The sequence below is a fragment of the Capra hircus genome, chromosome 26, assembly GCF_001704415.2.
Source record: "Capra hircus breed San Clemente chromosome 26, ASM170441v1, whole genome shotgun sequence".
NCBI lineage: Eukaryota > Metazoa > Chordata > Mammalia > Artiodactyla > Bovidae > Capra > Capra hircus.
In genome coordinates this window covers 28,205,373-28,233,202 of record NC_030833.1, presented here as the reverse complement: position 1 = coordinate 28,233,202, position 27,830 = coordinate 28,205,373, and the positions used below count along the sequence as shown (strand labels likewise).

The 27,830-nt window shown below is 42.1% G+C and overlaps 1 protein-coding gene across 4 annotated transcripts; it reads left to right on the top strand.

Moving 5' to 3' along the window:
* Nucleotides 227-27,830, top strand: AS3MT (arsenite methyltransferase). Of its 4 annotated transcripts, XR_001917303.1 has the most exons (13): nucleotides 227-321; nucleotides 516-556; nucleotides 802-929; nucleotides 1,848-1,998; nucleotides 2,504-2,640; nucleotides 3,320-3,389; nucleotides 5,983-6,064; nucleotides 7,348-7,479; nucleotides 7,807-7,949; nucleotides 10,039-10,173; nucleotides 16,891-17,028; nucleotides 25,962-26,042; nucleotides 26,708-27,830. XR_001917303.1 is itself a non-coding variant. In XM_018041166.1 (12 exons), coding segments are annotated over exons 1-11 (1,125 nt in total). In that variant the 5' UTR covers nucleotides 227-320; the 3' UTR covers nucleotides 16,996-17,028; nucleotides 25,962-26,205. The 4 variants fall into 4 exon arrangements, 3 of the variants coding, with proteins under 3 accessions (XP_017896655.1, XP_017896654.1, XP_017896653.1); XM_018041166.1 differs by lacking the exon at nucleotides 26,708-27,830 and having other exon boundaries at nucleotides 25,962-26,205; XM_018041165.1 differs by lacking the exons at nucleotides 25,962-26,042; nucleotides 26,708-27,830 and adding an exon at nucleotides 21,481-21,905.

Below are 27,830 nucleotides of genomic sequence, written 5' to 3'. Positions count from 1 at the left end.
AATCAATGTATGTATGGATGTTAATATGAGCGTTATAAAATGAAAATTACAGTCGATCAATAAAGGAAGATACTAATTAACAGTAATAGCCTTTTCCTGGTTGGAAAGACCGAAAGCCAAGCTGACATTAGGCCCAGTAGGGCCAGAGCAGCTCATGGGGACACGTGGTCCCTCCTACCACACAGGTGGGTGCCTGCCCCGGGGGCGGGGGCGGGGGCGGGGAATCAGGCCTGCTTGTCTGGGGGTGGGGCCTCGGGAGCGCTGGGCTTTGAGAGAGGTCTGCGGGTACTCAAGTCCTGGAGTCCGGAGACGGTGGAGATAGTGAGTGTGGTCCTTCTCCTCTCCGCCCGCCCCTAGAGCAGGCCCTGTGCCCGAAACTCTGCTCCCTCCACCTCCCACTGTCGCCACCACCAGGGAGCTCCGGCTCTAGGCCACCCCTCTGCCCCGGGGCTCCCCCACCTCCACGCTGGGCTCAGCGCCCTGGCTTTTCAGCTGCCTTTTCTCCCTTCCGGCAGTGGCGACCCCGCGCGACGCTGAGATCCGGAAGGACGTGCAGGTGCCAGTGGTTGCGGTGGAGCATCGGCTGAGTGGGGACTTTAGGCCTTTGGAAGCCCGGCCTGGCCCGCCAGGATTCCTGGGGTGGGGGCAGGGCCACTTCCGGGCTTGGAGCTTTACAGGGAGCAAAGGCCGGCAAGGCCTCAGTGGGTTGGAGTGGGGTTGGTGGGGTGCAGGGGGCCTTACCCCAATGGACACCAGCTCTTCTTTCCCCACCCCTCACCCCACCTTTGGCCCCTGGGTCAGACCTACTATGGGCAGGTGCTGAAGAAATCAGCAGACCTCCAGACCAATGCCTGTGTCACTGCAGCCAGGCCGGTCCCCCAGCATATCCGGGAAGCCCTGCAGAATGTACACGAGGAAGTATCCTTGAGGTAAAGTGCTCTGTGCTGCCTCCGTGAAGACCCCAGACAGCAGCTTTCTCAGAAGACAGTGATGCCAGGTCACTAGAGTTAACCCGCCTCCTCCAGTCCATGGGGCTTGCCTTGTGTGTCATAAAATCGGTAAAGCACCCACTGATTATCCTACTGCTCTGTTGAAGAACATCCAGTGACACTCCCTCACCTCCCAGCTCCAAACACCGCCCCCTGCCCCCCGACCCCCCCAGTGCAGAACACTTTACTCACAGGATACATTCACACTCCTTTGACCTGACATTCCAACCTGTTCAGTTTGGCCCTACCTTCCTAACCAGTCTTGGCTCCCTCTGATGCCCTGGACTACTCTAGGCTGACCTTTCCTTTCCTCTTACCATCAATGCAGCCAAGATGATTTCTGCCTGTGCGGCATGCTGTTATCACTCTGGAATGCTTTCTGAATCCCGCCTGTCCAACACCTCCCTGATGTCCTACCTACTTTGTGAAGCTGTTTTCAGTCCTTGAGCACTGCTTCCCCAGACCACACTGTTTTTCAGTAAATCATAGAAAATGTTTTCTGTGTTTGTGTTTTACCTCCCTCATTAAATACACTTGTCTTACCTTTCTTCTTCAGTAATGAGTTTGTCCTGGACCTGCATTAGATGCTCAGTTAGTGCCTAACAAATATTTTACTTGGTTTATTTGTTACTGCCTGGAACAGTGCCCATCAGTTCAGTGGTAACAAAGCAGTGATAGTCAGCCTTCATGGAACTTCCAGTATATTGGGGAAGACTAAACACCAAAAGAGAAATTGAATGAGTGATGGAAGGAAAGGAGGGAGGGAAGGAGGAAGGATTTATAAGATCTAGTGGTTCCATGTCTTCTAGTTTCTAGATGGAAGATAATAGACACATGCATATATTTTCTATTTTCCAGGTATTATGGCTGTGGTCTGGTCATCCCTGAGTGTCTGGAAAACTGCTGGATTTTGGACCTGGGTAGTGGCAGTGGCAGAGATTGCTATGCTCTTAGTCAACTGGTTGGTGAGAAGGGACATGTCACTGGAATAGACATGACAGAAGGTCAGGTGAGGCAGTTTCAGGGATAAGGAGGAACAAATTCTGAAAAGCAGTCTTTTAGAGATGAAGTTGTTTCCTTGTTACGTGTCAAGGATAATTTAAGAAAGATGCTAAATGCAATGCTCATTTCTGCCATTATTGCTTCCCGACTCAGAAGCTGAGAACTTTGAGGTTTAGGGGCCTCTCTGGGAGAAGGGAGTCAGAGGTTTGATCTGATATATGAGTCTGATGATGTCTGAATGGAGTTTGTTCTTTTCCTTCTTTCTACCATTTATCCTGAAGGATTTTCTTGAATGAAGAGTTTATTCAAATAAAACCCATGTATCAAACAGGGAGTTTATGCTTCATTGAATTGTCCTATGTTGTAGTAAATTCTCCTTGCCCAGATGAACCTTGTTTACTTACCTAAAATAGTCTGGGGGGAGTATATTCCATTAGTAATAGGAAATTTTAGGAAAATATTAGTGCATTCAAAAATGTTGATTATCAAATCTATTTTTTTCCTTCCTGTAGGTGGAAGTAGCTAACAAGTACATTGAATATCACATGGGAAAATATGGGTTCCAGGCACCCAATGTGACTTTTATTCGTGGCTACATAGAAAAGTTGGAAGAGGCTGGAATCAAGAATGAGAGTTATGATATTGTTATGTAGGTCTGCATCCTTACTGTTGTGAATATAGCCCATTTATGATTGAACACACAAACATCACCACTTTTTGTTGAATGGATTCTCATTTAGGGGCTTAACAAAAGGATGGAGCTAGCCTGAAGCACTTGTAGTCCACCAGCCACCTAACATACTAGCCTAAGAGAGAACATATTTTAAGCTGAACTGTGGTTTATGAATGCGCCCAAAAGACCAGCAAGACTCCTGAGTCTGCTTGTATAATATACATTGATCTGTTATTTTTAGTATGATTTTCATTGCAAATGATAACATTCTGTGCTTCTGTTTTCCCTCTGAGTTGTCAAATCATGCCCAAGTGACAGCCTTAATAAAGCTGCCTCTGTGGAACTCAACCTATTTACACGTGGTGTAAGAAATGCCTTGTGCAGTAGGCGTCTGGTCCCAGATCATTTTGTTGAATGGCCACCATCATGCCTCAGAATATTTTCTGCACACTCAAACTTGCTAACAGTTTATTGACATTCTAAACACTCTATCTCCCTTATCTTGGGACAAAGTTGAGTGTGGGAAAGAGGAGGGAGGTGGGAAAAATGGTATAGCTTTGAGAAAATGGTGGGAACCACCTTTAGGGACTAAAAGGATTTGAGGGTGTCTTAGTGGTCTGAAGGTGTGCTTGACATTCTCTCTGTTCTTTTTTAGCTCCAATTGTGTCATTAACCTTGTACCTGATAAACAGCAAGTGCTGCAGGAGGTATATCGAGTGTTAAAGGTGAGAAGAGGGAGAAAGGCTGTCTTTGAACATCAGTGAGAACACGTGGAATCTGTCCTGTCCTTGTCCCCTTGAGCTGAGAGCTCCAACTCTTAATTTATCCATTAAATTAGAAAGAGTGGCAGAAAGAGGGGGTGACTAGAATACCTGAGATATGAATTTGTTTCCGTCTCAGGTTGCAAAAGGTGATAAATCTGAGAGTCACGATTGTGATTGAATATGTTAAAATTTGCTTTTTTGACTGTTTTTCCTCCTGCTTGCTACTGTAGAGGAGCCTAGAATAGCATCTGCAGAGCTGCGGGACCCTTTGGACTGACTCCTACAGTTATTTTGAATGTGCTCTCCTAGCATGGACAGTGTTTCTCAGTGCTTCTTATTTTGTACCCATCAGTATTCCATTCTCTTTGGGAAGTTACAGAAGGTGAATCTTTTACACTAACTACTCTCTTAAAGGGAAACTTGCAGGCCCTCCACACCCTCTGTATGTATCATGAGATGTATCTCTTCATGATAGAAGATTCTGAGATTCTTGGTTTATATTACTGTTGCAGAGATCAAGGGCTTTTGTTTGCAATTCAGGAGACCCAGGTTTAAACGATCTCTGGGTTGGGAAGATCCCCTAGAAAAGGGAATGGATACCCAATTCAGTATTCTTGCCTGGAGAATTCCATAGACGGAGGAGTCTGGCAGGCTACAGTCCATGGGGTTGAAAAGAGTTGGACAGTATGCAGAAATGATTTAACAGTGTCTTAATTAGTATGCCATTATATAGACCAGTTCATTACTTTCACCAGGGTGTACTTGTAGAAGGTAGAGACATTACTGTAGAATCTAGACCTCCATTCTCTTGAAATTAGCTAAATAAAATCTTAAAATTCCTGACAACTCATATGCCTGAAATTTTAAGGACGTTTAAAAAGATAATGTGTTATTACAAAAATAAATAACAGTGTTGCAAAAGTTATATAATTTTTAAGGAAGGAAACTTAATGAGTACTGTTTACTTCTGTTCTGTGAAAGTCTGGTCTTCTTTGCTTCAGATTGATTAAGTTTGTAAAGTTATTTTATTAGCTATTGGCTGACCAGTCCCAAAGAAAGGCAATGCCAAAGAATGCTCAAACTACTGCACAATTGGACTCATCTCACACGCTAGTAAAGTAATGCTCAAAATTCTCCAAGCCAGGCTTCAGCAACATATGAACTGTGAACTTCCAGATGTTCAAGCTGGTTTTAGAAAAGGCAGAGGAACCAGAGATCAAATTGCCAGCATCTGCTGGATCATGGAAAAAACAAGAGAGTTCCAGAAAAACATCTATTTCTGCTTTATTGACTATGCCAAAGCCTTTGACTGTGTAGATCACAATAAACTGGACAATTCTTCAAGAGATGGGAATACCAGATCACCTGACCTGCCCCTTGAGAAACCTATATACAGGTCAGGAAGCAACAGTTAGAACTGGACATGGAACAACACACTGGTTCCAAATAGGGAAAGGAGTACGTCAAGGCTGTATATTGTCCCCCTGCTTATTTAACTTCTATTCAGAGTACATCATGAGAAACACTGGGCTGGAAGAAGCACAAGCTGGAATCAAGATTGCTGGGAGAAATATCAATAACCTCAGATATGCAGATGATACCACCCTTATGGCAGAAAGTAAGAGGAACTAAAAGGCCTCGATGAAAGTGAAAGAAGAGAGTGAAAAAGTTGGCTTAAAGCTCAACATTCAGAAAACAAAGATCATGGCATCTGGTCCCATCACTTCATGGGAAATAGATGGGGAAACAGTGGAAACAGTATCAGACTTTATTTTTTTGGGCTCCAAAATCACTGCAGATGGTGATTGCAGCCATGAAATTAAAAGATACTTACTCCTTGGAAGAAAAGTTATGACCAACCTAGATAGCATATTCAAAAGCAGAGACATTTGCCAACAAAGGTCCATCTAGTCAAGCCCTATGGTTTTTCCTGTGGTCATGTATGGATGTGAGAGTTGGACTGTGAAGAAGGCTGAGTGCCAAAGAATTGATGGTTTTGAACTGTGGTGTTGGAGAAGACTCGAGAATCCCATAGACTGCAAGGAGGTCCAACCAGTCCATCCTAAAGGAGATCAGTCCTGGGTGTTCCTTGGAAGGACTGATGCTAAAGCTGAAACTCCAGTACTTTGGCCACCTCATGTGAAGAGTTGACTCATTGGAAAAGACCCTGATGCTGGGAGGGATTGGGGGCAGGAGGAGAAGGGGACGACAGAGGATGAAATGGTTGGATGGCATCACTGACTCAGTGGACATGAGTTTGGGTGAACTCCGGGAGTTGGTGATGGACAGGGAGGCCTGGTGTGCTGCGATTCACGGGGTCGCAAAGAGTCGGACAGGACTGAGCTACTGAACTGACTGAGGCACTGAAAAAAATTCTTGGCAGTTGGCTATTGACTGTAACTAGAGAGGAAGCAAATAGTTATTTGTTCAAAAAGGGTCAACTCAGGAACTTCTGTTGTTTTTGTAAAACTTGATTTTGTCCCCTCATGCCTTTCTTTGCTATCAGGGACTAATGTAATCTTTAACCTTGTTTGGATTAATTCTGCTGTTTCAGCATGGTGGGGAGCTATATTTCAGTGACGTCTATGCTAGCCTTGAATTGCCAGAAGAAATCAGGACACACAAAGTTTTATGGGGTAGGTATTTGTGTTTTGTTTTGTTTTGAGGCAGATACTCGTTCAAGTACAGCATTCCATCCTGCTGATGTCCAGGGTGAGGCTTTGTGATGTGGGAACACATGGCATTAGGTAGCAGGCTTAGGTTCTTTTCCTCCTCTGACACTCAACTCTGATAAGACCTTGGGCAATTTAATTACTCTCTTTGAATCATGACTTCCTAACTATTAAATGTAGGTAATAATTCAGTCTGCCTCATAGGGCTGCCATGAAGATTGAATGGGATAATGTGTGTGAAAAATTCTTTTAAAAGCTCTAGTGTGGAAATGACGCCAGTTGCTCCAGAGATGGTGTGTCCTTAATTCCCTGTATTTTCATCATTATTCTGTTGTTGATCCCTTGAGTGTTATTTTCATGGAGTTTCTGGACATTGAGGAGATAAATGGCATGTGTTTGGTCAGTCTGGCTATGAAATCAAAAGTTCTTTTAAAATAAATTATGTTCACTTTTTTCTTATTATACAGTAAGAAATAGATATTGTTGGGACTTCCCTGGAAATCCAGTGGTTAAGACTCTGTGCTGTCAATGCAGTGGGTGCAGGGTTGATCCCCTATCAGGGAACTGAAATCCCAAAAGCTGAGTGGCGTGGCCAAAAAAAAAAAGTTGGAAAATACAAAAAGAAAAAATTACTACTAAACATGTAACTCTTTAATAGTTTAGTATATACACTTTTAGGTTTGCTTTTTTCCCTGTGGGTGAGTATAAAAATATTGGGAATATATTGCATATAGACTTTAGTATTCCAATTTTGTTTAGCCTATTTCCTAAGCCTAAAATTTTAAAAAATATTTAAAGGTATATCATACAATTTTACAGCTGAACCATATTTTATTTGGCCATTTCTTTCTTGGTAATGATTTAGGTTTCTAATTTGTTGATGTAATGAACTTGAAAACTAGAAATGCCTTATGAACGTTAATAGTAATTACTGTTCTAGTAGCAGATTGTTATAAGGTTAATCTGGAACTAAGAGGCAGTTTTGTAATTTTTCTTGTATTTTTTTACTCATATAACATAGTGCTTTTCAGAATGTGACCTAATATATGCATGAATATTATGATTGATAGAACCATTAGCTAGCATATCCAGCCTTGACCTTGATTTTCTAGACCTTGGAGGACTCTCAGGTCCTTCTATTTTTCTAGGATCTGTGTTCTAAGTAATACCATAGCCTAATCAATTATACCAGAAGAATAACTTTCTAATATCTAGTATTGGTTGATCTGTGATTTTTCTTTTTTTAGGTGAGTGCCTGGGTGGTGCTTTGTACTGGAAGGACCTTTCTATCCTTGCCAAAAAAATTGGGTTCTGCCCTCCACGTTTGGTCACTGCCAGTTTCATTACAGTTCAAAACAAGGAGCTAGAAAACGTGATTGGTAAGAAACAGTAGCAGGCACTGTTGTAACTCCACCCTGAATGGTTCAGATTTGGTGATTAGCAAGTATCTCCTCAGTGAGTCTCACTGAAGGACACTGTGTCATCTGGAAATCTCCATCTTATCTCCCCTTTAATGGCAGCTTCCCAAAGTTTGGTGTTTAATAAAGCCCTTTGAAGTTATTCAGTAAATAGAGTCATTTGCCCAGAAAGGTGATTGACGGCATGAAAGCAGATACCATCTTTATAATATTTAAGTCTTCATCTATTGAGCAGACTAATAACCACTGCAGTGCTGGAGACAAACCATGAGTGTATTCTGTTTTTAGGCGACTGCCGTTTTGTTTCTGCAACATTTCGTCTCTTCAAACTCCCTAAGACAGGACCAACCCAAAAATGCCAAGTTATTTACAATGGAGGAATCACAGGACACGAAAAAGAACTAATATTTGATGCAAATTTCACATTTAAGGTAACTAAAGATTTCCATGACTTCCAGCATTCTTCCTCTTCTTACTTTTGCTCCACAAACCTTTTCTTAATCTTGCATTGCTTCTCACTTTTCTGGTCTTGGTATATGTGCATGTGTCTGTGTGTCTGTCTATATACACACAAACACACACACATACTTGTGGGCTTCCCTGGTGACTCAGTTGTAAGAATCTGCCTGCGATGCAGGAGGCCCAGGTTTGAGCCTTGGGTCAAGAAGATCCCCTGGAGAAGAAAATGCCACCTGACTCCAGTATTCTTGCCTGGGAAATCCCATGGACTGAGGAGCCTGGCGGGCTATAGCCCATGGTGTCGAAAAAGAGTCAGACACGACTTAGTGACTAAACAACAACAAATATATATATATATATTTGCTAAACCATTAAAATGTAAGTTGCAGATATCATGACATTTTACCTTTAAATATTTCAGCATGCATCTCCTAAGAACAGAATGTTCTCCTACGTAACCAAATATCATTACCTTAAGAACTTTTCTATGAGAAACGTCATTCATACATCAGAGTAATGGCATTATAAAGATGAGAAACTGTGAGAGTACTGAGCAACAATATTTCAGTTGTTTAATTATATTTCAGGATTAAGGAATTGTTAGTGTTTAATGATGACACTGATATTTTTACTATTCTTTTTAGAGTAGGCCTTGTTTTCTCAAAACAGGTAAGTACAGGCTTTGGAACTAGATAGCTGGTTTCAAATTCTAGCTATGTTATTTATTTATTACTTGAATAAACTTGAATATGCCACCAAAATTGTTTGAGAAACTGTTTGCTCCGCTGTTAAAGTAGGGATAATAATATTACTATGTGGCAGATTTTCTATAAAGATTAGCAATAATGTAGTAAAACATTGGTACTGGGAACTCAGTAAATAGAAGATACAGTCATTATTTGTTTCAAATGTGGAAGAACTTAACTGTTTCCCTACTCTGATGTTTTGGTCTAGATAGCATTTTCAGATTTCTTAAATACTCCTGGTGCTACAGAGCCATTAATGCTTTTTCGCTGATATACTGCCACTTGCCTGCTCAGTAGAGTCGCAGAATCAGTAAAATCATCACTCTGGTCTAGTGGCTTTCAAAAAAACACATTTCTAATGGCAGAATTATGTTTTATTGAGACATAGTTGGCACATAACACTATATTAACTTTAGGTATAAAACATAGTGATTTAATATTTGTATATATTGCAGAATGATCATCCAGTAAGTGTATAGTTAATGTCCGTTACCATACGTAATTACACATTTTTTTTTTCTTATGATGAGAAATTTTGGGATCTTTCTCAGCTACTCTCAGATATATAAAACAGTATCATTAACTACAGTCACTATGCTATACATTACAGCCTCATGAGTTATTTATTTTATAACTGTGAGTTTGTATCTTTTGACCCCCATCAGCCAATCTGCCTACCCTCTACCTGCCCCCAGAATTTTTTTTTTTTTCAGCAAAAGCAGGCAGATTCTTTACCAACTGAGTTATCAGGGAAGCCCACAGTTTTATTTAAAAGACCAATATTTAACTATGTGTAGGTCCTTGCCTTATGTAACCCCAGTATCTAAAGGGATACAAGCAGAATTTATTGGACAGGAGCAGAAATTGGACAGCTCAGAATCTCCTGTGTTAACTCCTGGTTCCCAAGGCGTGGACCCTTTATGCACCTCCCAGGCACATTGGGACTCAAGGAAACACACCATAAAAGCCATTAGTCCAAAGACCTCATTTTAGCAACAAATAAGGTGAAACTCGGAGAGCAATGGTTTTCTACATTTGCTTCTGAGCAGAAACTAGACACTGGAGTGATGAGTGTCTTTTTTTTTATGTTGCCACCAAAGGAAAACTGATAATGACACTGGTCAGTTCCATGGAGAAATAAGCGTGAAGCTACTAGCAGCAGGGTCTGAACATGAGAAAATACTATGTCGAAAGGTATAGTCTTTTATCTTGAGATACTACTCGATAGTAGTAGATAGAAGAACCCTTCAGGGTGTTTTTCTTCTATTCAGATGAAAGTGGCATCTCTAAGAACGTCTTTCGTGCTTCCCTTCAGAAAGATGAAGCTGTTGAAGTAGACGAAGAAACAGTGGCTATCTTGAAGAATTCACGATTTGCCCAAGGTTTTCTGATCGGGCCAGATGGAGAGAAGTTGCCAACATGTGGAGCCTATACTGCTTTAGAAGTAAAGGTTAGCTTGGCTTTTAATTCCCTAACCTCAAACAGAGAACCATTTAAAAAATTGTTATGATCACCACAGACTGCTAAAGAAACAAATCATTATTCTTTTAGGTCGCCATCATAACGTATTTCTAGGATTTTTGTACCTATAAAATGATCTAACTTCATAACTTCATTTTTCCAGTGCTGACTTGGTACTTCCATCAGTGGACTTTAAAGCATCCATGAACCCCTTAAAAGTGTATGTGTATTTTTTTGGGAAAGAGTCTGTTACTTTCATCAGGTTTCCAAAGAGGTACAGATACAAAAAAGATTAAGAGCTACCTTGGGGAAAATTCTGCAAAGTATACATATATACATACACCTTTTAATGTGGCCTTCTGTGGTGGCTCAGCGGTAAAGAATCCACTGCCCATGCAGGAGATATAAGAGACGTGGGTTCTATCCCTGGGTCAGGAAGATCCCCTGGAGAAGGAAATGGCAACCCACTCCAGTATTCTTGCCTGGGGAATCCCACCGACAGAGGAGCCTGGAGGGCTACAGTCCATGAGGTCGCAAGGAATTGGACACAACTTAGTGACAAAACAGCAACAACAGACCTTTTTATATGAATAGTCAGAAAGATGGTACCAGCCTACATGCCTACCTGCAATGTATGAGAATACCTTTCCCCTGTATTCTTACTAATATGGTTATTACTTTTTTTAAAAAAGATGATGGTTGGATGGCATCATCGACTCAATGGACATGAGTTTGAGCAAACTCCAGGAGATAGTGAAGGACAGGGAAGCCTGGCATGCTACAGTTCATGAGATCACAAGGAGTCAGACATGACTGAGTGACTGAACAACAACTTTAAAAAAAAATCTTTGTGTAATCTGATAAGCAGAATAGAATTTGTTTATTTTACATACATTGAACTTTTTGGTTATGTTTGTTGACCATTTACATTTCATCTATTGTGAACTTCCCATGTAATCTAAGACTTTGTTTATTATTATGTTGCAAATTTTTTCTCATTTATCTTTTCATTTGCTTTTTTTTTGTTGTTGTGCCACATGGAACGTTGGACCTTCGTTCCCTGGGCAGGGATTGAACCCATGCCCCTTGCAGTGGAAGCGTAGAGTCTTAACCACAGGGGAATTCCCCTTTTTATTTGCTTTTTCTCCTGAATAGATGTTTTCAGTTTTTATGCGGTCATTTCCTTTATGGTATCTGGCTCTGGTGTTACCATTAGAAAGATCTGCTCTGTGTGAACATTATAAATTTACTTGTTTTCTTTTAGTGCTTTTTAAAACTTGAGGTAAAATTTGCATAACATAAAATTCACTTTTAACCATTTTTTAAAACCATTTTAATCTGTACAATTTAGTAGCTTTTAGTCTGTTTATAATGTTGTGCAACCATTACCACTGTCTAGTGCCAGAAAGCTTTCATCATCCCCCAAATAAATCCTATTCCCATTAAGCACTAATCCCCAGTCCTCCCCTCCCCCATCCCTGGCAGTAACTAATCTGTTTTCTTGTCTCTGGATTTGCTTTTTCTGGATATTTCGTATAAGTGGAATCACACAATACTTTGTGACCTTCTCTGTCTGGCTTCTTTTACTTAATGTAATGTTTTCAGGGTTTATTCAAATAGCAGTATTTGATTCCTTTTCATAGCTTAGTAGTTCCTTATACGGCTATACCACAGTTTTTTCTTTCTAGTCCACTCATCACTTGAGAGATGTTTAGGTTGCTTCCACTTTGTGGCTATTGTAATGTTGCTGTGACTACGCATGTTTATGTGCCTCATGCACTTGGGTGAGTGGCTGTTTTGAATCCTTTTGGGTCTGTATCTAGGAGTGGAATTGTTGGGTCATATGGTAATTCTCCATTTAACTTTTTGAAGTCACCAAACTGTGTCCTTCAGTGGCTACGCCATTTTACAATCCTATGAGCAGTGTGCAAGAGTTCCCATTTCTCTGCATCCTTGCCAACAGTTGTTATTTTCTGTTTTGATTGTAGCCATCTTCGTTAGTGTGAAGTATCTGAGCCAGTAGTCCAACATATTCTAAAATGAATATTTTCTAAAATATCTTAGATTCTTATTTTAAAATTACTCTAGTAACTGAAATATTGGTGTAGCATTTTTAAAAGCATTTTATCACAAGTTATCTCCAGTCACCTCTCACAACCTCCCTATGAAGAAGGTGGATAGAGAGTGATAACAGATAGTGGCATCTTTCTCTTATTTATTTTTACCTTTCCCCCATTCATGCTCTCATAATTATTAATCCATTTGTTAATTTATAATATTCTATTATTTAGAACAGGCTTAGTGATGGATTTCGAGTCTTTTTTGTCTGACAGAACTTCTAACCTGGCACCAAAGTCCTGCCGAGCAGAATAAGCTACTGCTCTTTCTGGGGCAGGATGGTGGGGTGTATGTACACGATAGACCAAGTACACATCTCGGCTCTGCCGCCTATGTGTAATCTTGGATTCCTTACCTAAGCTCCTCAAACCCTCGGTTTCCTTATGTTTAATGGCAAGATAATAATCCCTTTTCTCCTCAGATTGTAAAAGTCAAATGGAATGATACATGTAAATGTTAGGGAATGCCTGGCAAGTAATAACATACTCAAGAAACAGAGGTGGTTATGGTTATGGATTTGTATTTGCTAAGATTCTTGGTCCAACTAAAGACTAAGATCCAACCAGTCCATCCTAAAGGAGATCAGTCCTGGGTGTTCATTGGAAGGTCTGATGTTGAAGCTGAAACTCCAGTACTTTGGTCACCTGATGCGAAGAGCTGACTCATTGGAAAAGACCCTGATGCTGCGAAAGATTGAGGGCAGGAGGAGAAGGGGACAACAGAGGATGAGATGGTTGGATGGCATCACCGACTCAATGGACATGGGTTTGGGTGGACTCTGGGAGTTGTTGATGGACAGGGAGGCCTGGTGTGCTGCAGTTCTTGGGGTCGCAAAGAGTCGGACACGACTGAGCGACTGAACTGAAGTGAACTGAACTGAAGATTCTGGGTATCTTGGAACTGTGTTCTATGTGTTTGAATTCTGACCCTCTTTGCAGGATTCTTTCATCATTCTCTCATGTACCCTTTCTCCTGGCTCAGAATTTCTATAATCTTCAAAAATTTCACTTTTCTGCTCTTTATATTTTGTAGAAATTTTAGATACATGGGGCAAAAACATTGATACACAAGTAACTCTTGTGCCTTTTCCTCCACCTTTTGTTACCTTGCAGTCTTTTTTTTTCCTTCCCGCAGTGCTTCTGGGATCTTAGTTCCGAACCAGACATTGAACCCTGGGCTCCAGCAGTAAGCACCGAGTCCCGACCGCTGGACTGCCAGGGAATTCCCAGGCAGTCTTTTTTTATTTGGCCACGCTGGGTCTTTGTTGCTCTGCACTGGCTTTCTCTAGTTGCGGTGAGGGGGGCTACTCTTTGGTTTGGTGCATGGTCTTCTCATGTGGGCTCAGGAGTTGTGGCGCATGGGCATAGCTGCTCCAAGGCATGTGGGATCTTCCTGGATCAGGGATCAAACCCATGACCCTGCAGTGGCAGGTGGATGCTTATCCACCAGGGAAGTCCCCAAGCAGTGAAGCTTATTAGGGAATTCCCTGGTGGCATAATCTGAGCTAAGTGTAGAAGCCATCTCTAGAGGTAAAAAGTGATTTTATGTTTTTTTTTTTTTTTGCTTTATTTGACTCTTGAGCACTCTGCTTTTGAGGGAAGAATAATTTTTGAGGGAAAAGTAGAGATATTTGAAGTCTGACTTTTCAGCCCATTGCGTTTCATGAATGTGTTCCTGGTCTTTTGAAATGCTTGGTCGTTCACTGATAACAAAATCTTGCTGGTCAAAATCAGTGTTTATCTGGAAATACTTTCATCATTCTATTCTCCTTTACTTGGTTTCCTGAATCCTGTCAGGTTCTGAAGGCTGTCAGAGGATTAGTTACAAGTAAACAGACTCTTTCCCCCAGGCCACTCTGGCTGGGAAACTGTAGTTAGATGTGTTTGCTTCTGCAGGAGGTAATTTTCTGCCAGCAGAGCTCTCCAGTACCTGATGTGCCTGACCTCTGGCAGGAATGCCAGTTTCTCCGCATTTGGAATGGTTTATCAGAACCATCTCCCATCTCTCTCGCTTGACTTCTTTCAGCCTACGGTTGTGCCATCAGTTCCATGCTTCTGAAACGGGTCTAACTGACACTGAAGGAAGATTTGAAGAATGAAGCAGCTGTGTGTCCTAGAAATACAGCCTTGGGCTTTCGGAGGAGGACATTCTTATCTTTTTTATGGAAGACTTTTGTGATAGATTCCTGAGAACCACAAGCAGGAGGCATGTAGGGAATTGCTCGTATTTCTGTCATCTTATCAGTTGGTGCAGAAGAAGAATGAAAGTGCTGCTTCTTTCTGGGACTTGACTCCATAATGACGGTTTTTGAGAGTCCTTGTTTTTCTTTTTTCTTCTCCTCCTCCTCCTTTTTTAATCCTGACAAGCAAAGTGTATTTTGCTATTTAAAAGAATTATTAAAACCCTGCAGCATCTATAGTGATGCAGATAGGATGTGTGCTGTGTCCGGTCTTGCTCTAGTTAATAGTCCTGGGAGTAATCACATGATAATGTTGCTGTTGTTCAGTCACTGAGTTGTGTCTGACTCTCTGCCGCCCCATGGACTGCAGCACACCAGGCTTCCGTGTCTTTCACTGTCTCCCAGAGTTTGCTCAAACTCATGTCCACTGAGTCATTGATGCCATCCAGCCATCTCACCCTCTCTTGCCCCCTTCTCCTCCTGTCCTCAGTCTTTCCCAGCATCAGGGTCTTTCCCCATGAACTGGCTCTTCAAATCAAGTAGCCAAAGAATTGGAGCTTCAGCTTCAGCATCCATCCTTCCAATGAATATTCAGGGTTGACTACCTTTAAGATTGACTTGTTTGATATTGCTGTCCTGGGAACTCTCAAGAGTCTTCTCCAGCACCACAATTTGAAAGCATCAACACTTCAGCACTCAGCCTTCTTTATGGTCCAGTTCTCACATCCATACATGACTACTGGAAAAACTATAACTTGGACTGTACAGACCATTGTTGGCAAAGTGCTGCCTCTGCTTTTAAATACACTGTCAGATTTGTCATAGCTTTACTCCTAAGGAGCAAGCATCTTCTAATTTCATGACTGCAGTCACTGTCTACAGTGATTTTGTTGTAGTCTGCTGCTGCTGCTGCTGCTGCGTCGCTTCAGTTGTGTCCAACTCTGTGCGACCCCATAGACGGCAGCCCATGAGGCTCCTCTATCTCTGGGATTGTCCAGGCAAGAACACTGGAGTGGGTTGCCATTTCCTCCTCCAATGCATGAAAGTGAAAAGTGAAAGTGAAGTCGCTCAGTCGTGTCCGACTCTTAGCGACCCCATGGACTGCAGCCTACCAGGCTCCTCCATCCATGGGGTTTTCCAGGCAAGAGTACTGGAGTGGGGTGCCATTGCCTTCTCCGTGTTGTAGTCTAGAGGACCTAATCTTTATCAAACAGTTAATATGTTGAAGGCACCTCATCATTTAGTCCTCATAATACTCTTTCTCTTCATTTTACAAATGAAGAAATAGGCTCAGAGAGATTAATTTGCTGATCCAAGGTCACACAGCTAGAAAGGAGTAAATCTGAACCTACATCTATTTCTGGAGCTGACATTCTTAACCAGTATGCTGCACTAGCTCTCTCTATCTATACTTCATAGAAGCACAGTTAGTGCTGGAAAGGACTGCTTATCAGGGTGTCCCACCTTCTAGTTCCTTCAAGTTTTGAGAGCTCTTCGGGCTGGTTGCAGACATTTGGAAGTGGTGCTGATATTATTTGTACATCTTTCAGTTTGCCGCTGCCGCTAAGTCGCTTCAGTCGTGTCCAACTCTGTGTGACCCCATAGATGGTAGCCCACCAGGCTCCCCTGTCCCTGGGATTCTCCAGGCAAGAACGCTGGAGTGGGTTGCCATTTCCTTCTCCAGTCTTTCTGTTTGCAGTTACAAACAAAAAACTTGTTTGTAACTTGTAGGTTGCAGTCCACCAACAAATAATGAGTGTAAGATCATGTTTAATGAATTCATTTTCATTAATAAGGTGACTTGTGCATCTTCTTGATGTGCAGTCTTGTGCCTGGTTTTTCTCTGACTGTTGGGACTGCTGGTAGAAGTATCTCATTAAAAGGTGAAAGGAGGAAAAATAAAGACTGCTGTCTTATCTTTTGAAAGTTCCACTTACTCTGCCCTGAAATCTTACTGGTTGTGGTTGGCAATCTCAACATCTGAATATCAGCAATTGCTAATGAGGGCCCTGGTCTCTGGGACTTCCCTTCTTCTCTTGCACACATTTCTAGAGATTAGAGTAAGGGAAGGGAAGAAGATCCAGCATGTCAGTAGCTCAGTTCTAAAAAGGAAAGAGGCACAAACAAACGGGAATCCCATGGAATAAAGCAAAATCAACTCTTCTGGCCCAAAAGGGACCTTTCAGAAGCTTTAAATGAAGTTTACCTTGAAAATAGCGATAACTTGATTAGAAACTTCAGGAAAAGACAGCCACCTTGATAAGTGAGCCACTGATGCTGCTCCCAGACCCCGCAGAACTGTACAATTGTGTCCTCCTTGTAGGAAATAAGTGTTAAGTCCAGCTGAAATGCTAGTGTCTGTCAAAACATCTTTAACTTATCCTTTCGTCCTGGTTTGTCTTTTGACAGGATGTGATCACAGATCCATTTGAGCTTGCAGGGAGGTCTGACAGTGCAGAGTCCAGAAGCTCCTCCGCTGTTGGTGGCTGCTGCAGTGCAAAGAAATGCTCCTAAAACAACAGCTGACCAGAAGACAGTGCGCAGGAGGTGAAAGAATGAGTTACACATGTCTTAACCCACCCTTTCCCATAGCCCATACCTTGCAAAAGAACAAGTGGCAGAAGTCCACTGATTTCTAGATAAAAATAAATGAGTTTAAAGGTTTACATCAAAATCACCTAAAGACCCGGTAAGCCAGTTTCCTCTTACCCGATTCTGGTGCCACCTGGTGGTCAGAAATGGAACTGAGCAGCAGTCGGGAAGCTTGGCCCATGGGCAAGGAAGGCTTTAGAAAAGAGTTGGCCGAGTCTCAGGGAAAACATCTTCCTTCTGACCCGCATAGAACCCTTTCGACTTTTCACCATGTGTGCTCATTAAACAAAGCTCCTACTGAAATCATTCGAATCATGCCAAAAGATTGCCAAATCAAATTTGGTAGGAGTGCTCTTGAGATAATGGTCTTTTATATCAGTTTTTTTCCTCCAATGTGCAATTGAATGAAGAAAAAACCCAAGTGTTCATTTTTTTGACTTCAGTTTACCCTAACATAAGACAACATGGTGACCATATGCAGTAAATCCTAACCAGATCAGGAAAACAATTTGATACTTTTTAAAAGACAAACTAGAGGTAAAAATGGTGGGTTTTCTTTTCCTTTATAAAATTCCCTAGTTAAACCTATAGGAAAGTATTAGGTTTAGTCCTAGTTTCCATAGTTAAAGAAGAAGATTGAGGGATTCTTCTCTCCTTAGTCTTCAAGGATGGTTGAAGATTTCAAGGATGGTTGCATCATTAGAAATTAAGAACCTTAAGGGAAGTTTCAAGAATCATTAGACCAATTGAAGACCAGTTTTAGTTGAAGACTTTGTTAGGGGCAGAATGTGTAAGTCATATATAAGCCAAGGCCCTGGTCATCAGGAGCTGATGGTTCAGTTTTTAAATAACAACCTTCAAGCAATGAAGAATTTTGACAAGCAAATATCAACTAGTTGCTCTGAGTTCAGTGCAGAAAGAATAAGGGGGGATTACGCATGACTGAAGAGTTTTTTTGTTAGAGGTAGGAAAATTTTTAGGTCTTCTAAAACGTTGGAATGAATTTATAGGACATGAACCCTCTTTTAATAGAGCTGTACAAATAGAAAAACTCTCAGATTTCTGAATGGGTTCAGGTATAGACTCTGACTTACTACTACAAACTGAGGAAAGGGCTGGGGGTATACTTCAAGGCTGATGCATCTGTGTGACCTTGATTCTAAACAGTGCTTTTTTCATTGTAGAGTTCAATATCTATTCAAACATAACCTACTTCAGTGACAGTATTACTTAGAATGGCACAGCTGGGTTTAAGCCTACTTTGCTATTCATAAGTGCTCGATGGTCCTGCAACAGTAAATGATGACAAGATATGGTGTTTTGATTATTCGGTTTATTCAGTTTAATTCAGTCACTCAGTCATGTCCGACTCTTTGCGACCCCATGAATGGCAGCACGCCAGGCCTCCCTGTCCATCGCCAACCCCCAGAGTTTGCTGAAACTCATGTCCATGGAGTCGGTGATACCATCTAACCATCTCATCCTCTGTTATCCCCTTCTCCTCCTGCCCTCAATCTTTCCCAGCGTCAGGGTCTTTTCCAATGAGTCAGCTCTCTGCATCAGGTGGCCACGACTGAGTGACTGAACAACAAAATATGATCCAGCTATCTTACTCTTAGGTATCTATTCAAGAGAAATGAAAACATATGTCCATACAGACAATTATGCAAGTATACATAGGAGTATTATTCATAATAGCCCCAAACTTAAAAGCAATACAACTGCAATCATCTAGCAAATAAATGTAGTTTATCCACACAATAGAATAAAATTTATCTTTAAAAGGAACAAGTTGCTGACACATGAACAACACGGCTGAACAAAATACTATGCTAAGCGAAAGAAGCCAGACATAGGACTACATAATATACAGTATTCAATATCCAATTTCACTGCATGGGTTTCCCCCATGTACACACCAAGCTATTCTTTGACACCAGTTGTTCAGTTCAGTAGCTCAGTCATGTCCGACTCTTTGCAACACCATGAACCGCAGATGCCAGGCCTCTTTGTCTAACACCAACTCCCGGAGCCTGCCCAAACTCATGTCCATTGAGTTGGTGATGCCATCCAACCATCTCATTCTCTCTCATCCCCTTCTCCTCCTGCCCTCAATCTTTCCCAACATCAGGGTCTTTTCAACTGAATCAGCTCTTTGCATCAGGTGGCTAAAGTATTGGAGTTTCAGCTTCAACATCAGACCTTCCAGTGAACACCCAGGACTGATCTCCTTTAGAATGGACTGGTTGAACCTCCTTGCAGTCCAAGGGACTCTCAAGAGTCTTCTCCAACACCACAGTTCAAAAGCATCAATTCTTTGGCGCTCAGCTTTCTTTATAGTCCAACTCTCACATCCATACGTGACTACCAGAAACACCATAGCCTTGATGAGACGGACCTTTGTTGGTAATGTCTCTGCTTTTTAATATGCTGTCTAGGCTGGTCATAACTTTCCTTCCAAGGAGTAAGCATCTTTTAATTTCATGGCTGCAATCACCATCTGCAGTGATTTTGGAGCCCCCCCCAGGCAAAATAAAATCAGCCACTGTTTCCACTCTTTCCCCACCTATTTGCTGTGAAGTGATGGGACCAGATGCCGTGATCTTCGTTTTCTGAATGTTGAGCTTTAAGCCAACTTTTTCACTCTTCTCTTTCACTTTCATCAAGAGGCTTTTTAGTTCCTCTTCACTTTCTGCCATAAGGGTGGTGTCATCTGCATATCCGAGGTTATTGATATTTCTCCCGGCAGTCTTGATTCCAGCTTGTGCTTCTTCCAGCCCAGCGTTTCTCATGATGTACTCTGCATAGAAGTTAAATAAGCAGGGTGACAATATACAGCCTTGACGTACTCCTTTTCCTATTTGGAACCAGTGTGTTGTTCCATGTCCAGTTCTAACTGTTGCTTCCTGACCTGCATACAGGTTTCTCAAGAGGCAGGTCAGGTGGTCTGGTATTCCCATCTCTTTCAGAATTTTCCACAGTTTATTGTGATCCACACAGTCAATTTGGTTTATTTGGCATTTCTAAATTGAGGACAGGCTTCTAGTGGCTCAGCAGTAAAGACTCCACCTGCCAATGGAGGAGACATGGGTTTGATCTCTGGGTTGGGAAGATCCCCTGGAGGAGAAGATGGCAGCCCACTCCAGTATTCTTGCCTGGGAAATCCCACGAACAGAGGAACCTGGTGGGCTACAGTCTGTGGGGTCGCAAAAGAGTTGGATATGACTTAGCAACTAAACAACATCAACACAAATCTAGGAGGATGAAGTATTAATCTTTTGCTTGTCATTCTGAACTTCTTAGTTCCTCCGAAAGAGGTTGAGTAATGAGATTAGGCTAGAAATTCACGTTATTCTTTTCAAAGAATAACATACTTTATGCATGTTAAGAATTGTATTTGATCTAGAACCTAGAAGAGATATATATTAGACAATATAAAATTAGATGTGTTTTACCCAGAAAAATGCCATAAACAGTTATATAAATATTAAAAAATAGATGAAATAGACAACTAGGAATATTTGACCCTTATGAGAGTGAGAGGCAGTATGGAATGATAAGGGCAAAAGTTGATGCCAGATGCTTTAGTTTTTTTCCCTCTCAACCCTGCCATTTAGCATTTTGGCCTTGAGAAAATCATTTCACATCCCCATGCCTTTGTTGATTTGTATGAAGTTCTTTGAGAGAGCACATGTTTAGATCCCCGTGGTTGTTGCAAGCATGTGATGTCAGGACAAGTGCTCCCGTTGCTGCCAGAACATGGTTTATGAAGCTGCCTGCAGGTCTTTTGACTGTGGGCAGCTTTACTTCCAACATTTTACTGTAACCATTTTCAAACATACAGAAAGGTTTAAAGAATTGTAGGGATGACCCATTTACCCACCCCCATCAAAAAAAAAAAAAAAGACTTGTTAACCATCTGCAATCATTCAATACATTTTAACATTATATTTACTGACAGTAGAACCACAGAAACATTCTTCCCTCACTGAAAATCCTTTTCAAAAGATACTGGACTTAAAAATTTAAGGAGCAGATTTTTCCTTAATTGATTATTGTATCAAATACAGTATTTTCAGTCCTTCATTATCACAGAGGAGGATTTATTTAAAAATTATGGAAGCCTGCAGAGGCTTTTCCGTTTACCTACTGGGGGAGGCCCAGCCGCAGCCAGAGCTGGGCCCCCCCTCCCACCCTGCCTTGAGCCACACACAGCTCTCAAGGTCATGGCTTTGTGCCAGGACAGCAGCAGAACCCTCTCCTCCTATTGATTCTTGGCCTTTCTTTGATAGCTCCCAGGAAGCAGCCAACATAGTGACTAGTTCTGTCCTGTTAGGATGAGAGGCCTGTTACCTGAGTCCAGCAAGAAATGTGAACCTCCTATCCTTTTTTTTCTCTTTTTCTAAGTCAAAGAATGTTGCTTGCTGTCAGGTTCTGCAAGGATCAAGTCTTCAGCTACTTCAGTCACTGATGACAGCGCACCCTGGAAAGAGTCAAGGATGAAAAACAGGATGAAGTACTCTGTACTTTGGCAAAACAGTTCCCTTAGACAGTTACATAGATCTCAAGAAAAACTTTTATGAGCCCGGATTCTTGTATCTTCACATACATAGAAAAGCACTAAAATCATTAACTGAGATACCTGTTCCTCTGGATTAACAGTAACCTTTTACTGAGATGCATGCTTTCCTGCGCCAGTTCCCTAGCCAAAGTCATCTTTATACTGACTTTCCCCCCTGTCTCTTTGGAGCAGTACCCCCAGAGCTATGGAAGGGATGATTCCCAAGCTAGAGTCTTTAGTAAGACCCTGAATAAAACTCAGCTCAACTCTGCTTTTTTCTTTCAGTCTACACTTTCATTTGACCACTAACTATTAATTAAGTACCTGCTTTTTACCAGGCACCATCCCAGGCTCTGATTCCTCACACTGGAATATTATGCACCTTGGAGGCCAACAGGACAAAAGCAACTAGGCATATTTTCTAAACTTTGTTGGCATCTTTCCTCACTTCTCTGATTTGCCACGTTTCTTCAACTGTACACACACCACCATTTGGATCTACACCGGGGTTCTTTTGTAGAGTCTGCCCTAAGAGTCAGCAGAGGGAGATCTCCCTAGATAGTGAACTCTTGTAAATTGGAAGCTGGAATTAGACAGTCCTAATAATGACCTATGACTTGAGCTTTCCTGCTTCATTCCAGTTTCTGTTTAACTGCTGATCCTGCAGTTCCCGTAAGCACAGCTCCCACTGAGGTTAGAGGGAGTGTTATGTGAACGTAAATTTTGTTCTTCATTTTCTCCTGCTGAGTGAGCCTTGCTTGTCTTGGACTGTCGACCATCCCAGTCCCCTTCCCCAGTAGGCATGGGAGTGCTAGCCCGTCCTTTCATGATGTCAAGCCCTACCACAGTGACAGGCTCTAGGTGAGGGGAAAATCAATTGGGAACAGAAGCATTTTGCTTCTTGCCTCATATAACAGGAGAGAATGCGTCCTATTCACTGTCCAGAAGCCAGAGAGAGTAAGTGGAATGGCAAATGGATGATGTTCTGGGTGCTCTGTAAGCCAGACTTGAGTCTGCTCACTTTGCCTAAAGCCACTAACCTCATTCATGGAAGGAAAGGGATGCAGGAGACAGAAGACAGGTGTTCTAGTTCTGGTTCTGCTGAATTTGGCACTTTCCCCTTGGAAAATCATTTGTCCACTTTGGGATTCACTTTGAAATGGGATTCAGCTGTAAAATGAGGTTTTGAACTCTGCGTAAGTTCCCTTCCATCTCAGAAACAGACTTAACGGGTCTAGATTCTGGGGAAGCCACAGAATTTTAAACAATTGAACTAGTTGCCCACATTTATAAGTCAGAAGGTTTTCCATAAAATATGAATTTCTGGCTTCTCTTGAAAAATTGGCAACCTGACCCTGCATTTCTGCACAGCTGCCATGGCCCCAGTGAATACTGGTTTCCCTGTTACACAGGGCATGTCCCCTTAGGCATCGTCCCTACCCAGTCAACTTTGCTGACCCCTGTAGGCAAAGGGCCCCATTTTAGGACTGGAATTTAGCACAGTTTCATCATAATTAAAAGTGAGGGTATGTCCCCCATTATAATTCAAATGATGGCTGGCCTCTGGCTTAATCTATGACTCTGACTTATATATTTAATTCATTACAAGCAGAAGCTAAGAAGGGCATGTGGAGCGGGGCAGGGGTGCTCACAGAGGGGAACCGAAGAGTGCTGGAGCTGCTTATGGTAATTTGACATATAACTCGGAGCCTGATTGTGTCAGGTGAGGCGACCTGGATAGTTTATTCTCTGTTCTGAGTTAACAGGCTTCCATCACATCAGTGTCTCTCTGAATATGAGATGAGCATCCCCAGGAAAGCAAAGCCTCAAAATGTCAAGTTGCTCAGGAGGAAAGGTTTTGCACAGGGAGCGCAGAAGGATTTGTGTGGCTTCTAGGCGTAATAGTTAATCTTTTATTAACTGTCTTTCTTTTCTTTTTCTTATTAACCTTATTATTCCTTTCAGTCGGATCTAACTAGGGAAATGTTGTAAAGGAGGTGTTTGTATTTCTGCTTTTCAATAATGTAACAGGACCCTGCCCAGGCAGCCCTTCACAAATGGTGATTTCTCCTGGGGAGGAGGAAAATTCACTGCTTTGTGTGCATATAAAGAATGCCAAATATCCCAAGTTGTTTCTCTTCTGAAAAGAACTCCCTTACACCTCCCTCATAATGCTGATTTTTCTAATTTTACATAGGAGAAAACAGGCTGCAGGTATTTAATGATTTTCTCAGTGAGAGTGCAGTCTAAGAAATGTTAGAATCAAGGCTACACCTGGCTCTTCTGACTCTGGCACCACTGCCTCAGAAGGTCTGTCCTTGCTCTCCTAAAGGTGATCCCAAAATTTTAAAATAGAGAATTAAGACGGGAAATGATTAGTACAAAAGCAAGCATCACTATAGTAGTGCAGACGGTAAGCAATCTGCCTGCCTAAACGCTAAAGAATCTGGCTGCAATGCAGGAGAACTGGGTTCAGTCCCTGGGTTGGGAAGATTCCCCTGGAGAAGGAAATGGCAACCCACTGTGGTATTCTTGCCTAGAGAATTCCATGGACAGACCGTGAGGTTGTAAAGAGTTGGAGACGGCTGAGCGACTAACACACACACAAGGATCACTGTGTAGGGTAAAGAACATGTGATCCGAAAGGGATAGATAGTTTTCTCAATGAGGGGGTGGTTCCTGTTACCATTATAAAAGATTACAAAGTCAACATAATCTTTGCCTGGGACTGTCCCAGTTAGCCTCAAACTAGGTTAGTTATTAATAGTACCTTTATTTTTTACTCCAAAACAGGTTCTGTTTTAAACAATAAATTATGTGGTCAGCTACTATACATTTATGCACCTTTATGATGTTTATTATGAGGCTTTCCAGGTGGTGCTAGTGGTAAAGAACCCACCTGCCAATGCAGGAGATGTAAGAGACATGGGTTCGATCCCTCGGTCGGGAAGATCCCCTCAAGTAGGACATGGGAACCCACTCTGGTATTCTTGCCTGGAGAATTCCATGGATAGAGGAGGGTGGCAGGTTCCATGGGGTGGCAAAGAGTTGTACATGGACTGAGCAACTGACACATGAAGTTCCTCAACTGACCATGAAGCTCCCCTCAATTCCTCCATTTTATTTTTATTTCTTTTAAGGACATTTGATATTCCACCCTGCAGTATGTAGTTATTTAGTACATGTTTCCTGATGTCCTTACTAGTAAGTTTTTTGTGGTAACCTCTAGGTCTACAATGCCTAGCACACAATACCTAGTGCTTATTTAGAAATGCAATCTCTATGAGTTGAATGAGGGAAAAAATGAATGAAAGAGAAAAAAAGAAATGGGGTGAGAAATAAGTCACATACACTTAAAGTTTAAAGAGAAAGCAGAGAATTGAGATGTGGTATTAATAAATGGGAAGAAGTACGTTAAATCTTCAGTGTAGTGGTATTTCAAATAAAACAAATATCTCAGAGGAACTAAAAATAGCAGAATTTTTTCCCACTGATGCCTGGCATATTATTTGTCTATATGTGGAGATCTGACTAATTACTGGAGTAGAGTTTTTGCTGCAACTTCAAATGATTTGCAAAAAAGACCATACAAATGAACTCGGTTGATATGGAAAAACTAGCATTTTATGTCTAGAGGCATGACTGAAGATCAGAGCTTGGGTATCAGATCCAGGGCTCAGAATTGGACTCGCAGGATCTGTTCTTTTTCCTGCAGTCCTGTGGTCTCATAGTTACCTTCCTCCTATCAGAGTCTGCCTTACCTCCCACATCTTCCTCACTCCCCAAGTGTGGTTTTTATGTTTAGATTTTTGAATGGGCAATATTCATAGGGAGCAACATTTTAAAACCTAAAATCTCAACCTGGGTTGAATGTTTTGGTCACAATTATAAGGATAGTGGAGCACAGAACATCTCTTACAACTCTGTCCAAGACTGAGCTGGAGATTGGAACTGAGGTGATACAGAAGTCAGAACATGCTAGAAGATTCTAGACAGTCCCACAGTTGTAGGGCCTGGCAGTCTGGAGGACGGGGGTGGGGGCCAGGGCAAATAGCAGACTTAGAGCAGAGGAAGGACACCACGGGAGGTTTAGGAGGGGCAAGCTCCCTGGGAGAAGGGGAGTAGGTGGGGTGCTGTCCAATGCACCATGAGGGTGGGGCCAGGAGGAGGGCAGTGAGGAGGGAGGAGGCAGCAGAACATGAAGTGGCAGGGGGCCACCCACCATTGGCAGGGATTCTCTCCTGAGGAGCTTGGGTCTTTCTCAAAGGAGGAAGATTTTCTCACAACTCTATCAAAAAGTCATGTTTTCCCTTCTCTTTTACCCCAGTGACTATGTCCAGAAAGTATCCAGAAAAGGAGGGAAATAGGAAAGCCTGAAACAAAAAGCCTGAAAAGCCCTCTAGAGAAGGTAAACTGCATTGCTGATTTTATTTTGTTGGTCCTCTGTTGTGAAGAGTTCTCATTTGAGCTAAAAGAGTTCTGTGTCTTTAAACACACGGACAGCGTTGCTTCAAGGGGAGCAGATTTGATTGGAGGGAAAGTTTGGGCAACACCAGCATCACCCAGTTCCTAATTTTCCTCAAAAGACCCAGTGCTTCAGTGAGATTAAAATGTCATTTTGAACATTTTTCTACAACTACGCATTTTTCTGGGGGAAAAAGTTTCTCTATAAAACTGGAGCTTTATGTTGACAAACCAAATGCACAGAGAGCCATTTGGTGTTCTACTTGCCATCTTTAAAATCAAACTTGAAAAGACTTCTAGGTCTGGATACAGTGCCTTCCTGTCTCTGAACCTGCAGACAGGGGAGCATATTCCTGGCAAATGAGGGAACTGAACAGGTGCCTTACCCCTGGAGGACCCAGTGATGGATTCTAGCAAGAGAGGGTAAGTTAGGGAAGGTATCTGCTAGGAGGTTCTGCTTTACCTAAGGAAGTGCGGAAGGTCAGAGTCAGAGCCTACCTAGGATTAGACATCCGTAGCAACCAGTAAGCAGTCTTGAGCATTTTGTAGCTCTTTGTGGAGATGAAACATGTTCAGAATTCAGGGTTTTGTTTTATTTTTTTCTGCCAGATTTTAAAAAAAGAGATCCTGAGAAGTAGGTGCTGCCCCTGCCTTCGATTCATCCAGATGGACAGACTGGGAAGCTCCTGAAGGTCAAGTCTGTATTAACAGGCCCCTGTTAACTAAAGAGAGGGTAGGCCAGCTAAAAAGCCTCCAAACTTGAAGCAGGATCCCACTTGCTATGGAAAAATTACTTGGCTAGGGTGTCTAGATTGCTCTGTGTCTTGGGTGTACATGGAGAATGTATTTTTGTTTCTTTGCTTTTTGGCCACACAGCACCTCCTGTGGGATCCTAGTTCCCTGACCAAGGATCGAACCTGGGCCCTCAGCAGTAAAAGCACAGGAAAATCCTAACCACTGGACCGCCAGGGAATTCCTTCACGGAGAATATGATCCCCACCCCCCACATTCACATCTAGGATGAACATTAAATTCACACAGGGAATTGTTGAACTTGTGTGTAAATTTGAGCTTGCTTTGTTCTGTATTGTAAATTGTCTTACTGGGTGCTTTCTGACATTTTGCTGTGAACTTCTAACTTGCTTCTAAATTGCTGAATGCCACTTTCCTGACTATTCTAGTTTTCTCTGAAATGCACAGGAGATGTCTGTAGGTTTGGCAAGCCTCTCCTCACCCTCTTCTCTGCACTCTTATTCCAAAGGTATGCGTTCAGCATTGAAGAGCCTTTAATCATCTTCCCTCTTAGCTCCCTTAAGCAGACTTGTGCTCACACTTTTAATGAAGGTAAAACAGTTGTGGTTTTAATCAGCTCATTTAGAAGACCATATCTATCCTTAACCTTTGTCATATATTCCCCCAAAGCTCAACATTTCTTCCAAACCTTGATAATGTTATTTTTGTAAACACATGCCAAGTCTGTGAATCAGGGCTCTTTTAAAAACCTAAGCTTGTTTTTCAGATGTACCAGTATGAGAATTGTGGGTGCGGGAAGCAGCATCAGAAAGTGAAGGGTTAGGACTTCCCTGGTGGTCCAGTGGTTAAAACTGTGCTACCACCACAGGAGGCCTGGGTTCGATTCCTGGTCAGGGAACTAAGATCTCACATGCCACACAGTCAACCCCCCAAAACAACAACAAAAAAGCACCAAAATGAGCCAAAAATACCTGATGAG

Excerpts from the sequence above, each read along its gene's own strand:
- AS3MT (XM_018041166.1), top strand. Across the intron at positions 2,641-3,319 it reads GAGAGTTATGATATTGTTAT|CTCCAATTGTGTCATTAACC; the intron begins GTAGGTCTGCAT and ends GTTCTTTTTTAG. Across the intron at positions 6,065-7,347 it reads GACACACAAAGTTTTATGGG|GTGAGTGCCTGGGTGGTGCT; the intron begins GTAGGTATTTGT and ends TTCTTTTTTTAG.